The 15,320-nt window shown below is 29.9% G+C and overlaps 1 protein-coding gene across 1 annotated transcript in view; it reads right to left on the reverse strand.

The window, feature by feature from the left end:
• The window catches only part of LOC106677989 (juvenile hormone esterase-like), a 12,161-nt gene extending 3,420 nt beyond the window's left edge, over positions 1-8,741 (reverse strand). The window contains exons 1-6 of the mRNA XM_014416244.3: positions 8,657-8,741; positions 7,834-8,052; positions 6,670-6,813; positions 6,207-6,345; positions 4,524-4,709; positions 2,538-2,734 (exon numbers count right to left, since the gene is read on the reverse strand). Coding sequence (XP_014271730.1) covers positions 2,538-2,734; positions 4,524-4,709; positions 6,207-6,345; positions 6,670-6,813; positions 7,834-8,022 — 855 coding nt within the window. The 5' untranslated portion in view covers positions 8,023-8,052; positions 8,657-8,741. The remainder of the gene's footprint in view (positions 1-2,537; positions 2,735-4,523; positions 4,710-6,206; positions 6,346-6,669; positions 6,814-7,833; positions 8,053-8,656) is intronic.
• Positions 8,742-15,320: the final 6,579 nt, after the last annotated feature.

Here is a 15,320-nt window from a genome sequence, read left to right on the forward strand (position 1 = left end):
AGAAAAGTTAACTACAAAAATAAATAAAATTTATAGATTTAATAAAATAAATAACTGACATTGATATAATCACAACATTAAATATGTTAGGAATTATATTTTCAGCTAAGCTAATATAATTCTTAATTATTCAAGCTACACCAACAGAGGAGTCCATCAATCTCTATCATTACATAAGATTTTGTAACCTGGAATTTTAAATTTTATGTTTTGGAATAGATGGCTGAGTTATGGAGATTTTATCAATTAAGTTTGATTTAAGGATAATTTTTAATTCATTCCTTTGGGAATATATGCCATGAGCATTCCAGTTTAAAATTTTTAATTTTGTTAATTCGCTGCTCATAGATAAAAAATAAATATTTGAGAATTCATAAAATAATATTCGATCTTTATTAAAGTGTAGTTAGGAGAGAATTAGTAACAGTGGATAATCTGCTTCATATTTATTATCTCAATAAACCTAATAAAGCTTAAAAAAGTTAATGCTAATATTTGTCATTTGTATGGAAATTGTTTTGGCCAGGAAACTACAAGCCTACTGAAAGCAAACTACAGCTTCGGTCACCATATTTTATAAATTTTATATATTCCTGAACTTAAAGAAGTCATAGTTGTCTAAGGATACATAATAGATAACATTTAGCAATCTTTCTGTCTTCATAAAGATAGTGTTGTTGATCATCCAACAGTATGTGTTTATCCATCTTATCAAGTCTTTTTGAATTGGAAGAAGATAGCGGATCTTTGAAAAATTCAACATGAATATAGTCCAGACTTTTCTATCAAGAAATAATCAACAGTTGACAAATCACATAAAGGAGAGTGACCTTTAAATGATATTTTTTGTGCTAAGTGTTATAATTTTTATACTGTGTGATAGTTTTGCTCATTTACTGTTTTAATACCTATACAAAAAAATACCAGTTAGAAAATTGATTTTTGTGTTGGTGAATGGTGTTTTTCATCACTAAAGGAAAGAAAAGTTTTTTTGCAACAAGACAATATTCCATCTAATGAAAATTTGTCTGGGTCACATGGGTTGATTAAAAAATCAGTTTTCATTTTCAATGGTTTTGGACAGAGCTGAAAAAGCTAGTACATTTTTTTAGTGTGTACATATAACTCATGGGAAAAAAGTTAAACTGTTATTTAATATCACAAAACTTGGGTTTAGTGAACCTCCCTTTCAAACGTCAGGGAATCCAATGGATTTTAGTATGTTATACAATTTTCATTATACTTTAAATTGAGGATGGAAACTACCCCAAAATATTGATTTAAAATACAAAAGTAAAACATTTTAAATATTAATGGAAGTTAAAGTTGTTTGTCCCCAATTTTGTTTGTTCTTGTGTTGGAGAAGGTGTTCTGGCATTTTGGATGGGAAGAAGTAGGCATCAAAATAAATGGAAAATGGCTGAGCAACCTACGTTTTGCAGATGATATTGTGCTCTTTGCAAAAGGCATGGAACAACTCAGAGAAATGATTAAGCGACTTCTGGCATTGTGTGAAGAGATTGGTCTTTATCCAAACTACCAGAAGACGAAACTTATGACAAATGGTGTAAAAGAGGAGTGTGAAATTAACAACCATAAGTTGGCATATGTTGAAGAATATATTTATCTGGGTCAGTTAATATCATTCACGGATAGAGGAGATTGGCACTCGGTTGGAAAAAGTTTTGGTCCCTTAGGCATATAATGAAGGGGAAAACAAGTATTGACCTTAAAAGGCAGGTCTTCGATAGTTGCATTAGCCCAGTGGTCACTTATGGATGCCAAGCATGGTCACTGACTATAGCTCAGGAGAGGAAATTACAGGTGTGGCAAAACAATATTGGAAGAAGCATTGTGAACGTGAGGAAAAGAGATCAAATGAAAAATGCTTGGATCCAGAAAGAAACAGGACACACTGAAGATGACAAGATTGAGTAAATGGAAATGGGCAGAGCATCTCCTTCGAAGCGAAGATGACAGATGGTCAAAAATTGCCACAGAATGGACTCCATATGACCTTCAAATAAGAAGAGGACGTCAAAAGAAAAGATGGAGGGATATTTTCAAGAGGATGGCAGGACCCCTCTGGTGGAGAGCTGCTAGGGACAGGGATGTCTTGAAAAAAAAAGGGAAAGAACTCGCCTCCCAATAGGGCTGGTCACCCAGGAAGTGCTGACTATTACTCCCGAAAGGGAAGGCCTATGCAGGAAAGGATACAGAAGAGAAGAGAGGGAGGAAGAAGAGAAAATTGATAGAATTTTGTCAACTATTATATATATAAATTTATTTATTTTTTTTGCTCTCTATCTTCTTTAAATGTTTATATTATATTATGTAATGATTTAATTTAATTGAATAAATAAAAGGCTATTTTCATTTCATTCAAAGTTGTCTGATAATTTTTAAAAATGTTTATCTAATACTGAAATATTTTGTCATTTGTGAGTCTTTATGGAACAGTTAAGGTATTTTTTCATGTTAGTTAAATTGTTTTTACAAGTTTTTCATTAATTTACATTGAGATAATTGAAACATACTCTGAAATCTTCTAATTGTCCCACCAACTCTTTTGCATCTTTCTCTCGAAGGCAGGAAACTGCTTCTGTAGTGTCATCTTTAGGGCATGAGAGCAGAATGGCCAATTTCTCAGCTCTATTCCTGGCCAAACCAGGCGGCAATAAACTCAACAAGTTGTAATTTGTGCCACTTTCTGCAATTGCACCTTGAAATAGTCCTGCCAATATTACATATAATAAGTTATAAATCCACTACAAATGATATTACATAAAAAAGTTACAAATTGGAAAACCACAGTGACAAATTAATAAAATATATTCAGTTTTACATTTCTCTTATGCATAAAGCTAATTCACTCTATAAATTAGCTATTTATAAATATTTTATTTTATTACTTTCAATAAATAGAATGGAATGAACTATAACCATTGTTTATTTGCAGAAGAACAAATGAAAGAGAAAGAGCTTGTTCAAATCAAGGTAAGTCTCAAAATGTTAAAGTAAGATAACCTAAGACAACCCTTCATTCAGTAGCATTGTAAGATTGTGACTTATGGATTCTTTCCAAGTAACACATAAGGTTGCAGAGCTTTTCGAGAGTAAAATAAATTACCCTACAAAAAAGGAAATTAATGGTTTTAAAAACAAATGGTTGAACGAACTGGGTAATAAAAGAGGTTTAGGGGAACGGAGTCAGTGAAGTAAACAACAGTAATAAGCGATACTTATTTTATTATGAAAGAGTTTTGGCCCAAATTTCAATTCTGAAAATGGATTTTTCTTGACTATCTGAATTTTTTGTTCTGTTAACTTTTTAAATACGAGCTGAAACGTTGGTATAAATAAAATAATTATCACTTATTAGAGTTCTTTAATTCACTTAATCCACCCTGGTTTAATGGAGTTATATGGTCAACCCGATATACTGGTGCTTATCAAGATGGCCTTCTGGCTTCTGGTGGATTCTTCCACCTCTTAGGTGGCTTGGTGGCTTGGAGGCAGATCTGTACTGGTTTGAGGTAAGGAGAAAGGAAGGCCCCTGAAAGGAACGAGTAGTCAAGGATAATCTCAGAGGCCAAAGCCCTGCAAGGATTGTAGAGCCATTGTATAAATAAATAAATGATAATAATATGCAGGGTTGGATTAACCACATACCCGAAATTGCTACAGATAACTTCACCTCAAGTAGAAAATGTTCAGCTTGTAAAATTTTATAGTAGCCCTGTCTACCTTAGATAGATATTTTTGCTATTAAGAAATGTTTTTATAAAAATATAAGAAGATGGTCAGGGTTGCCGTCAAAAAGAACTGCAACCTGACCATTTTCTTATATATAAGTTATACGGTCAACTATATATATAGTTTTTATAAAAACTATTTTAAAAAGAAAATATTTTGAATATCCAAGTTATTATAAGTAAATATTTAGTGAGTGTTAATTTGTTCAAAAGATGAATAACTATGTAGTTTTGAATAATTTTGTAGTTTTTTCTGCTATTTTTTGTATAGTAAGACAATAAACTTGTGCAGTTAGCTGAACTCCTTAAAACTAATATATCAGTTTCTATTAGTAATGAAGAACATGAAATTTTTGAAACGAAATTCTACATAGTTACAATAAAAAAATTGTTAGAGTCATATTTCCAAAATGTAGAGGTAGTCTTTTTAATTTATGAGTCTTCTACTAACTGTAGCAGAAAACATTCTTTTTAGGCATTAAAGTTCGTAAAATACAATTTACTTGAAGAAATAGATTTGTATCATGTTATCTTTAAATTAGTTCACAATAAATTGAGAAAAGCTGTGTTTAATTTCAAACAAAACTTAAGCCCTCCAGGTAACATTAGCTAGAGGCTTTGTGCTGACTTAATCTGGCTCTTATAACACGGTAGAAAATTGAGGAAATATTTCAATTATTCTTGAAATACTTGAGACTGAAATTTCATTCTATTGTATCCATGAATATAATTAACATGATTATAACAGAATATTAATTTGTTACCTACCTTTACTCATAGAAGATATCATATGATGTGTTACACTCCCTGATCCTGCACTTTCCCCGACTAGTGTCACCTTGTTAGGATCACCACCAAACTTGGCAATATTTTTAATTACCCATTTCAGTGCTAGGTTCTGGTCTTTTAGTCCTTGATTTCCAAGCATCACTGTATCTTCAAAGCTTAGAAATCCTGAAAATTTGATTTAATAAAATTGAATAATTAGAAAACCTTAAAGCTTTAATTAGAAGTACCAGATTTGTTTCCAATTATTTTTGATTAAATAATTTTTTTTCACTTCATTCGACTTAACATGAGCTTTTATATCACAAACGTGCTATAAAAGCTAATATTGATTAATCATGATTTTCTTGTCCCTTTACAGTGGGGCAATAAAGGATTTTTGAAATAGAATAAGTTTAGCAGTTATATGTCAAATGTGGTTTTGTAATAACAGCCATTATATTGAAGATCAAAGATTAGAAAAGAAAATATTGAACTCTATTAACACTTAGACCACCATGCGATTTCTTAAAAGAAAATTCTGTTATTTTTATAGTTACAGTTTAATAAACTGCTCAGTATCACGGTTTAGTAATAACAATGGAAGTTTATATATAAGGGCCATTATTTCCTATCACAGAAAGAGATATATAAAAATTATTTTTTTTCAAGTTAAAGGTTTGTCATTATTTTCCATGTAAATTTTGTGTTGTATATCCTTCATATATTATCATTTATATTATACATATTATTATATATATTTATCATCATTATATGATATCCTTCGTATATTTTCTCATTACACCACAAATTTTCTTTCTTCTACATTTCAGGGCTCTTTCCCCATCTTCAGGATGATATATCTGAAATTTCACTATGCATTGCATATCTTTTTTATAAAATACTTAATAGTTATTTTCATTTTTACCTTAAAAGTAGTTACACAGTCCTAATCCTTATAATATACTTTGTTATAATTCGATTAAATTATACTGCACACAGAAGGATTTTGTAATAAACCAAAATTTAAATAAATATTCAATAAGATAACATATTTTTATTAGTTTTAAACCATATTATACACTGTCAGCCACCAGTAGTTGATGCTGCATTAAATGTATTAAATAGAACAAAAGGAAATTCGGTTTCTCGACAGCCCCTGGAAGGGCTGAAGAGCAGGCATTGGGTAATCTGCTCCTTTACCCAATGCCTGCTCTGCTAATGGAGTGTTCTTCAGAAACACTATGGTCAGCACTGTGCAATTGACTGATTTATTTCCCAACTGATGGCATGTATTGATTTTTACAGGAATGAGTGTACTCTAATTTATTCTATAATTATGTTAATTTTACTGAATTCTGTGGATTGTGACATGTCGTCCATCGACCAACCAACTCGCTATAATTGTCCGTTTGAAAAGTCAGATAAGTAAGGCTACCATGGAGGGCGGGAGTGGAGGGTTTGATGCTGTTTTTCAATTTCAGGCACTTTTTAAATATTGCTCTATCTTAAAGTCTCTCCTTCCCGTTTTAAGTTAATATTTCAAAAGTGATCGTCGCTCTCCACTTTCCACTATGTTATACATCTCAAAAAAATAAATAAATAATTTTGGGATTGAAAGTTCTTAAAATAATTATGTCTTTGTATACATAAAAATTGATATTAAATTAAGAATTATTATCATACCCATAATTCCAAGCCTATAATTTATATCCACAACAACAATATCTTCATCCATAAAATACTGAGGGCCAGTAAGTGACTTATCACCAGCCAAATACCCTCCACCATGGATGTGGAACAGTACGGAATCAGAACTGGTTAACTGTAATAAGCAATAGTAGATAAATTATTTAACTTTGGATTTGAATAAACTTTATGAAATGAAATAAAATAAGCAAGTTTAACAAAATTTAAAGAAACATAAAAGTTTATAAATATTTCTGGAAATATAATTACGTGTTGACCATGCATTATGATTAAAGTCTCTATTACTTAAAAAGTTATATCAAATATAATAATTTATACAGAACATATTCATATTCGGGAGATAGCCACTCAATATGTATAAATATTTACAATTGACAATAATTATGTATAAATGATAGTTGAACATTTTTCTCTAAGCTAATGAAATTAAAAATCATACATCATGAGTAAACACTGATAAGTAGAGGCAATCCTCATCACCTTGCACCTCTGGTTCAGGATTGTACATATTGTATTGTATGCAGAATGGCCCATCATTTGTAGCATTTAAGATGCCTTCCCATGGTTCAGGCTCCTGAGGTGGCTGGAAAATATTCTAATTAGAGACATTTATTACAAATATGGTAAGGTTTTCAAAGATTTTTTTTTTATTTTTGGAGTTAATTAACATCATAAAACAGTATATTTAGAATGAAAATAATCTGAACTCAGTTAATAAATGAAATATTGTTGAATCATACACTTTGAAGGTTGAATTACTTTAGGTGAAGATGCAGATGATAAGAAAGAGTTTGGAGGTTCTCTATCAGGGAAACTTACAGCTGAGAGACTTACCTGAGGGGTATCTTTAGAGATATCCATTAAAATTTTACAATGGTAGTGGGAGTCAAGTTGATTCCATGAACTCACATAAACAGCTTGAATACTATTCAACTATAAGTACAGGGCTGGTAGTATCCTTATCCTTAGCTTGTCCAAGCTCTTTTTAGTACATTGGTTTGAACAAAAATACTTAAGTTGAGCCTTTCAAATGAGTTATATTACTAACAATAATTTCATTTATTATTAATAAGACTTATTTATCATTTTCTCAAACTATCAAACCAACAATTAATGTTACTTTTATCAATATTTAAAATAATTCTAATCAGAGGCATTTAAAATATGGTATGGTTTTTAAAGAAAAACATTTTTTTTATTTTATACATAATCTTTACACTTTCTTGAGACTGGTTATTATTGTTAAAATAAATTAAATTTTAATCAATTTTAGTCTCAAAACATTCTATACTTCTTTAAAAGTCCGACATTTCAACCAACCCTCAAGGATAATCTTGAATACAATTTTAGAACATCAATTTTAAAAAACTATATGCAGGCTATTCTGCCCAGGTCATTTATTACAATCCAAAATTACCCTATTTTGTTAATTCTTCATACTAAATTAAAACTTTTAATCACAGTCAATTGTCACTATTATACTTTATCACAACAATGTATATTTTTTTATTTTTAAATTAATTAACATTATAAAACAATTTTTACTGACTTAGACCCGATAAGATAATTATTTTATTGTTTTACTATGATTGGTAAAACTTACTTGAAACCTGAGCTCTCCAACTGGAGGCTTGGCATAGGGTATGCCAGTAAAAGAAAAGTACTTCCGTCCTGATCTAGAAGATGAAGCGAAACCCATGACTTGGCCTAAAGTTGTCTCCACTACAGGGTGATCATCAGCCACAGCCAAAACCACAATGAATAACAATATTGTTTGTGCTATCCTTAGCATCTTCCAAGTTCAATTGAAAGAAAAATGCTCCTAAAATGAACAGTATATAAAAGTTATTCCTGTTTAATATCTTATCAGCTAAATAGTATTATTTACATTAATCTCTAATAAATTGAAAAACATGAGATAAGAGTTATAGCAAAATAAAAATAAATCAGGCAATATATGAATAATAAAAAGAATCTCTTTTTTCACCAGCTCCATTTTATTTTTTTTTTTTTAGAAATAAAAATGTTTTCAATCCTTGAGGATTATAATAGTTGTGTGCTATATTTTCTTTTGATACTCATTTTCAATGACTTTAACAGGCGTATTTGAATAACTAATATCTTCTCACCAGTTAGATATATATGACTATTATTAATAAACTTTAAGAAATAAACTCAATTTATTTGTAGCTATTTCAATAGTCGAAGTAATAAATGAAGAACCATGTTTTTATACAATATTTTTTTCCCTACTACCAAGTTTTTCACAGATGAGGTGGAAACATTTTCTTTCATCAACAAACTAACATATCCAATCGATTAGATTCTAATTAAGTGAATTCTACCAATTAAGTAAATATACTTCATTCCATATAAAACAAAATAATTTTATTTTTGTTTCATTAAGTATTAAAAATAATACTTACTGTTTGATGAAGTCAAGATTTTGATACCATATTTCCCTTTAGTTTCTGATAACAATAGCATTTCAGTACAAGTTATATACAGTAGAAAACAAAACTACAGGAAACGTCCACTAACCTACTTCCTGCTTAAATTGACTAAAATTTAGGATAATAGTTATTACCTTTTAAATCAATAATGAGATTGTATTGTGAAACTGAAATTAGTAAAATGATGTTTAATTTACTGAAATAGTAACTTATATTACTGTCATGTTCTTATATGTCCTTTGAGAGATAGAATTTAATTTCAGAAATATATTTATTTGCAAAATGTGTTAAATAGAAATATTAAAATATAGGAACATATAAAGTATCCAATCAAAAATTAAATTAAAATCTGTACCACCATAACCTAATCTGGGGTCAGGGTTCAGCACTTTGTAAGGAAGTATTGTAGAAGGCGATTTGTTCAAAATCTTCCTTAGCCCCCGATTTTTCCCTAAATAAGGGCAACCACAGTATAGAGGCTGGGTGGTTTTGGTTTTCCTTAAAATAATGATAATGCCTAAATAACTCTTTAACCACATAAATTGGGAATTAAAATTTATTAAAATATACTGGTATGCCATTTAAACTAAAATAGATAAACACTGAAAAAAAAATTCATTTGGATGACTGCCAAAATCAAATAATATTCAATATTTCTCTTTATCATGATCTGACGAATCTTTTAAACAATTATTTAAATTTTATTCCAGTGTACAAAAAAAAAATATAAAGTTGTTAATTACTGATAATTTACAACATGATTATTTTGATTAAAACCTCAGAAAAGAAGTACCACTTCTTTGAAAAAAAAAGATACTCAGATTGTCTCAAGATTCAAAATTACATCAAACAGGAAGGATTATGTGCAAGTACTCAAATTCATGTAAGTATTTCTCTTCCAAATCCTGTGACTTGAACATGACAGTTTCAAATAGTATTAGAACAAAACTAATGCTGTTTAAAGTTCCCTTTTTTCAGGTATTGCCAATTCAATAAAGAGCTTTCATTAACTGAGATATTCCACAGTCCTTTTCCCAAGTCACCAAGATTATTCCAAAAGAGGTGATATGAAACTAAACTAAAGTATCAATTTTGAATCAATATTAAATACTATTTGATAAATTAATGTTCATGGTTTTGATTTCCGAAGACTTATGATGTAATCAGAGTAATAATTAAATGCCTGAAAAGTAGTAAATTACTATTATTATTTTAAAAATTTGTGAGCATGTAGTTCTAAACTAGAAAATTTAAAGTAATGCTTAAACAAAATAAAAAAGTTAATTTCATTAATTCATAAATATTTCGGCATTAGTGTACAAAACAAGCTCCAGCGTGAACTTCAAAACTCACTTATAAAGCAGTGATTCCCAAGGTTTTTCTGGACATCACTATTGTTAGGTTAAAAAATAAATAAAAATTCGCGGCACCATTGTTGAGCTACAAAACTTTTCGCGGCATTTTTGTTGAAAAAAAGTTGGCACAATTATCCTTAGAGCGGATATTATGGAAAGAAGAAAAACTGCATTGTACATTTGCAATTTTAATTTAATTTTTTATTTTTATTTTTTGTTATATTTCGAGTTAGTAGCATTTGCTTGCGGCACCCCTGGCATAAGAATGGGGCACACCAGTGCCATGGCACCCACTTTAGGAAACGCTGTTATTGGGACGTGCTGTAAGCCAGGATAGAATCGACTTCCACTGAAAACGATTCGTTGTGTGGCTTGTTCGACCCTTTAGAAAGAGAGTTAACGAGCGGACGTCAACAGCTCTGATCTAATTATAACAATAATTTAATTTGAATAGGAATTGAATTTTCCTTAACTGGAGCGCTGTACATTTGCAATTTGTAGTATAATTAGCAAGTATTAGGAATAGTGAAAAAATGAACTATTACTAATACTTCGGTTAGGTGAGCAGAGGCTCCACGGTGACGGTGAAAATGATAGTAGTGCTCAGATAGTTGATAGTACTTCCAACTATCAAGAAAATCCTAATACGACAGGATACCTCCTTAATTACATAATTATCTTTCCTTAGCAATTAAAACAATATATAGCGTATTTATGTTACATTTATCAAAAAAATAATGTTATGAAAGTAAACCCGTAAGGTGGAGGTTCCACGGTGACGGTAATAGTAATAGTGAAAACTATCGTAGCCACTATCTCGTATGACCTAACATACGTTTTATGTTTGTACTATTAATTGTTTGTACATGCGCAACAAATTTACTATCCCTACCTCTGACTCTTATACCGTGAACCACGGTTTAGTAATCAGTCTATTTTTCTGTACTAACTATCCTGCTCATTTTAAGGGTAATTATTTCATTTTCACTAAATAAATGTCAGTCCTACAAGTTCGTCCCGCATTTGCAGATAGTTGATAGTACTACCAACATCAAGCACACCCTGTCAGTAAGACAGTAAATAACAGTTTACACGATGCCAGTGGTTGCGACAACTTCAGAGTCACCGTGGAACCACTACTTAATTGTATAGGATTTTTTTTTTCCAGCTGGTTCATTTTTCATATAAGAATAAATATAATAGAGTTGGTAATAATTCTGATAATTTTGTAAACTACATCAATTAAATACGAGATTTAAATATTATTACATTATCTAATATTACTAAATTAATTATAAATCAATTCATTAATTTTTTTTTTTATATTACCATGTTTTAAATAAATGAATCCCCCCCTGTTCACAATTCAGTTCTCTAAAGTTGGTACATAACTTTTTCTGTGAATAATTAATAATAGTATCCTTTTATAATATATAAATTGTCTGTAATATTAATTTTGATTTATTACTGAATCTGTTTTAACACTCGAATGGGAATTAATTAATTAAATTAGAGTTTATTAAGGTTGGCAGCAGTAGTCTTGGAGCCAAAATTTGGAGCGTTCTACTTATTTGCTGTCCTCCATTTTTTTTTGGATAGCGTACGTTAATCTCCATTGGCTGTGCTTAACATAACTGTTTTAGATTGAATGTTAATAATGCTATCAGTTTAAATACACTTAGGATTATAATCTTAGTGGTAAGAAAGAGATAGTTTTATGGGATCGTTCGATTAATAACTATCTGATTCAATTACTGATTTTTTTTTTTGAGGGAAGCTTAAAAATGATAATTTTAACATGTACATAATTATCTTATACTATATATTCTTGCCTTATAACTATTAAGTTCTGATAACAAGAATAAATATTATTGATAAGTAAGGATTAAATATTGGTAAAATTTATCCTGGAATTTTATCTTATACTGAACCACCTTGAATATTTGCAAGAGGTACTTCAACATTTTGGTACATTATACATATACAGATGTATGCTTGTATAAGTACACAATGTGCTGTTTCAAATGATTTCATTTATATTATAATTTTTATTTTGAGAAAAACTACAGATTTCTGGCATGTAGAAATAATCAATTATTAATTATATGATAAGAATAATATAGGAATTATTTTAAATGACTTAAATTTTGAAATAAAATATGTTTTCTATTAAGGACATAATAACGAAGGTTCCTTTTGTATTTATATTTAACAAAAAGAAGTTTTCAAGAAAAAATTTTTTTTTTCATCCTCGGGTAACCCATGGGCCTCCCACAGATGACTTGGTGTGGTATTCTATCGGGACTTGAAGATGGAGCTATGTACAAAAAAAACTTACCTGCTGAAAAGTCCATGATCTATGATTTATGGTTCACTATTATATTTAAATTTATTTTGTTTATCTAACTTCACAAATTAATAGTTTCTGTCATTGTTGCTATATATTGTGTTTTATAATATGATTATGGCTTCCTGAACATTAGTTCTCATGTTAGTACTAAAAAACGTGCTTTATTTAGTTATCTATTTATGGTAAGATTTAATATCATTTTCTCCAAAACAAATGATTTTTACATCGCTTTTTTCTTTGATTAATCTTTAATTTAACATCATATCAAAAATTAGTGAACTTGGGATAAATGATCTATTACAAAAAAAATCTTAGTCTTTTAATAAAAAATACCCCTGAAGGGTTAGGAGTTCAGCACTTTCTTAGGAAGTACTGTTACTAAACCAATGATTGTGCAAGAAGGTGATTTGTTCAGAATTAAGCCTGACCGCCAAATTTTTACTCAATAAAGAGTACCTAGTTAATGAGGCTGAGTGGATCCTGGAGGGCTCCCGAATTGTTGTTAACCTTATGTAACGTAATCTCATGCTGGTGTGGGAAAGTAGCAACCACATAGCCCAGCACTCAGACTCCAGGTTTTCATAGTTGTCCCCCAGTTAGGGGTAACTATCACTAATAGTACTCTATGAAATGAATCGAAAAATAGTTTATTATTCTGGGACTAGGTTCCTTTTGAACAATTACAAAGGTAAATTTAATTTTATATTTATGGCAAAAAAACAGTGTGGCTACACTTAATTATAACTTATATAGAGAGAAGAAAAAAATATATAAACATAAAAAACAAAACAAAAAGGTAATTATATAATAGCTGTACTATTATAATATTGGATTAGATTGATGAAGTAAAAGGTAATTAAATAGAAGGGTTTTAAACAAGGGAAGGGTTGGTACATGACGTATGTTAGAGGGAATGGAGTTTTCAGAGACATGAAGCTCAGGTAAAAAATGATTTATCAAACGCAGCAGTTTGGTGAGTAGATGTCAGATAAACGGGACCTGATAGTACGGGATTAGACAGAATTTGAATTGGAGGTTTTCTAGGATATACGAGGGGTATTGAAAGGATGGATAGAGTCACTTCAGCTCGGTGTAATACTGAGTTATGTGCGTATCTCTGGTGATCCCAAAAATAAATCGTACTGTGTAATTCATAAGACGTTCAAGTATAAATTTGAGATTACCCGAGAGTCCACCATATACCAGGCAGCCATAATCAAAGTGGGGGAAAACAAGAGAGGAAACTAAGAGTTTTAAGTGGAAGGAAATAATGGATTCTATTGAATTGCTTATGGTAGCTATGGTTCAATGAGAAATTTAGGCTATGTGTGGTTTCTAGAATAAAGTTTAATCAAAAGTGATATCAAGATTTTTGACTGACGTATGGAATGAAATAGGACTATTGTTTAGGAAAAGGTTGAGAGGGGAGGTCCTGGGATAGATTTAAGGAGAGAGGGAAATCCAATTATGATAAATTTAGTCTTTTTGGCATTTAATGTAAGTTTATAGTCTGTTGGCCAAGTTCTTATACTATTAATGTCTTCTTGTAGTTTCAGAATGGCATTCGAGGTATCATGAGGACAGAAGGAAAGATAGATTTGTAAGTCGTCTGTGTATAGGTAATACTGGGAATGCTGGATGGCAAGTGGAAGGTCATTGATAAATATGGAGAAAAGAGTAGGAGATAGAGAGGAACCCTATGGTACACCTTTAGAAAAATTTAGGGAGCTAGAGGGAGGATTATTAGGATGCACACTCCCATCTATAGATACTGGTCATCCATAGTTCTGACATTAGGATCACTATTTCTTGGTAGTCCCTCTAGATGGGGATCATTTTTCTATTAGATAACAATATCAGAAATTGAAGGAGCAGTTAATATAAGGAAACTGCCTTCTTCCTCCAATTTAGGAAGCTTAGACAAATTAAATAAAATGTCTCAACTCCATGTATAAACTGATTTATTTAAAATATCGCCTGATATTAATAAGTTATGAGCAGAGATCAGTTATTAGTTTAGTGAAAACTCTAAAAAGATCCAATAAAAGATATTAAAACATTCTGTTAAATAGTTCTAATATGTCTTTATTTCCCATATATTCAGTGTTAATTAATTACAAATAAACTTAGCAACACAATTAATTAAATTACAAATAATGAGGTAAACTTTTAATTTTTTTTTGTATCCCCAAACATATTTACATAAGAAAATAAAAATTATTCTTAGTTTGTTAATATCAATAATTACTTGTAATGAACAACTGCTTTTGAGCCTTTTAAATTAAATATTTAATATATATATAAATTATTTTTTCTAAAAATTTATCATAGTACAACATTAACAATAAAAGTTTTATTTTTTAACAAACAATGTGATGAGTGGATTTTTTGTCTCAGTAACAATTATTTGTCTACTTTTTTATCATATCACTTGTCAATAGAATGCATGTGTTACTGTGACTTTATTTATATAAAAGGAAATGCATAATACATTCTAAAAAAAAAAAAATAATAAATTTGTAAAATTATAAAAAACATTTAAGAAGTCTTAGATAAATAAAGGAAAATAGTTTTAATTAAACTGTTCATATAAACATACATACATACAAATGTGCGTTCAATCTGCTGATTTTTATAAATTCCCATTCAGAAATTTATCTGATATTTAAATAAATCTCCATCAATCTTGCTTCAATATTTTTCTTTACTAGTTTTGGTATGATTCATTTGTTTTGCTTAGTTTATTTATTTGAGTTATCAAAAAGTGTTGTTTCTGGTCCTAGTGAAAGTGAATTTTATTAGTTTCCGCCGTGGACATTCGGTTTTATTCGTTTCGGAATTTACTGTGTTTAAAGACCTTGGTGGATAGTGAACTTCAAGAAAAGAGCAACCCACATCTTGGAGAACCCGAGGGTAAGTTGCATATCACATT

This window comes from Halyomorpha halys, unplaced genomic scaffold (assembly GCF_000696795.3).
Source record: "Halyomorpha halys isolate HHAL.00 unplaced genomic scaffold, Hhal_1.1 Scaffold116.1, whole genome shotgun sequence".
Classification (NCBI taxonomy): Eukaryota; Metazoa; Arthropoda; class Insecta; order Hemiptera; family Pentatomidae; genus Halyomorpha; species Halyomorpha halys.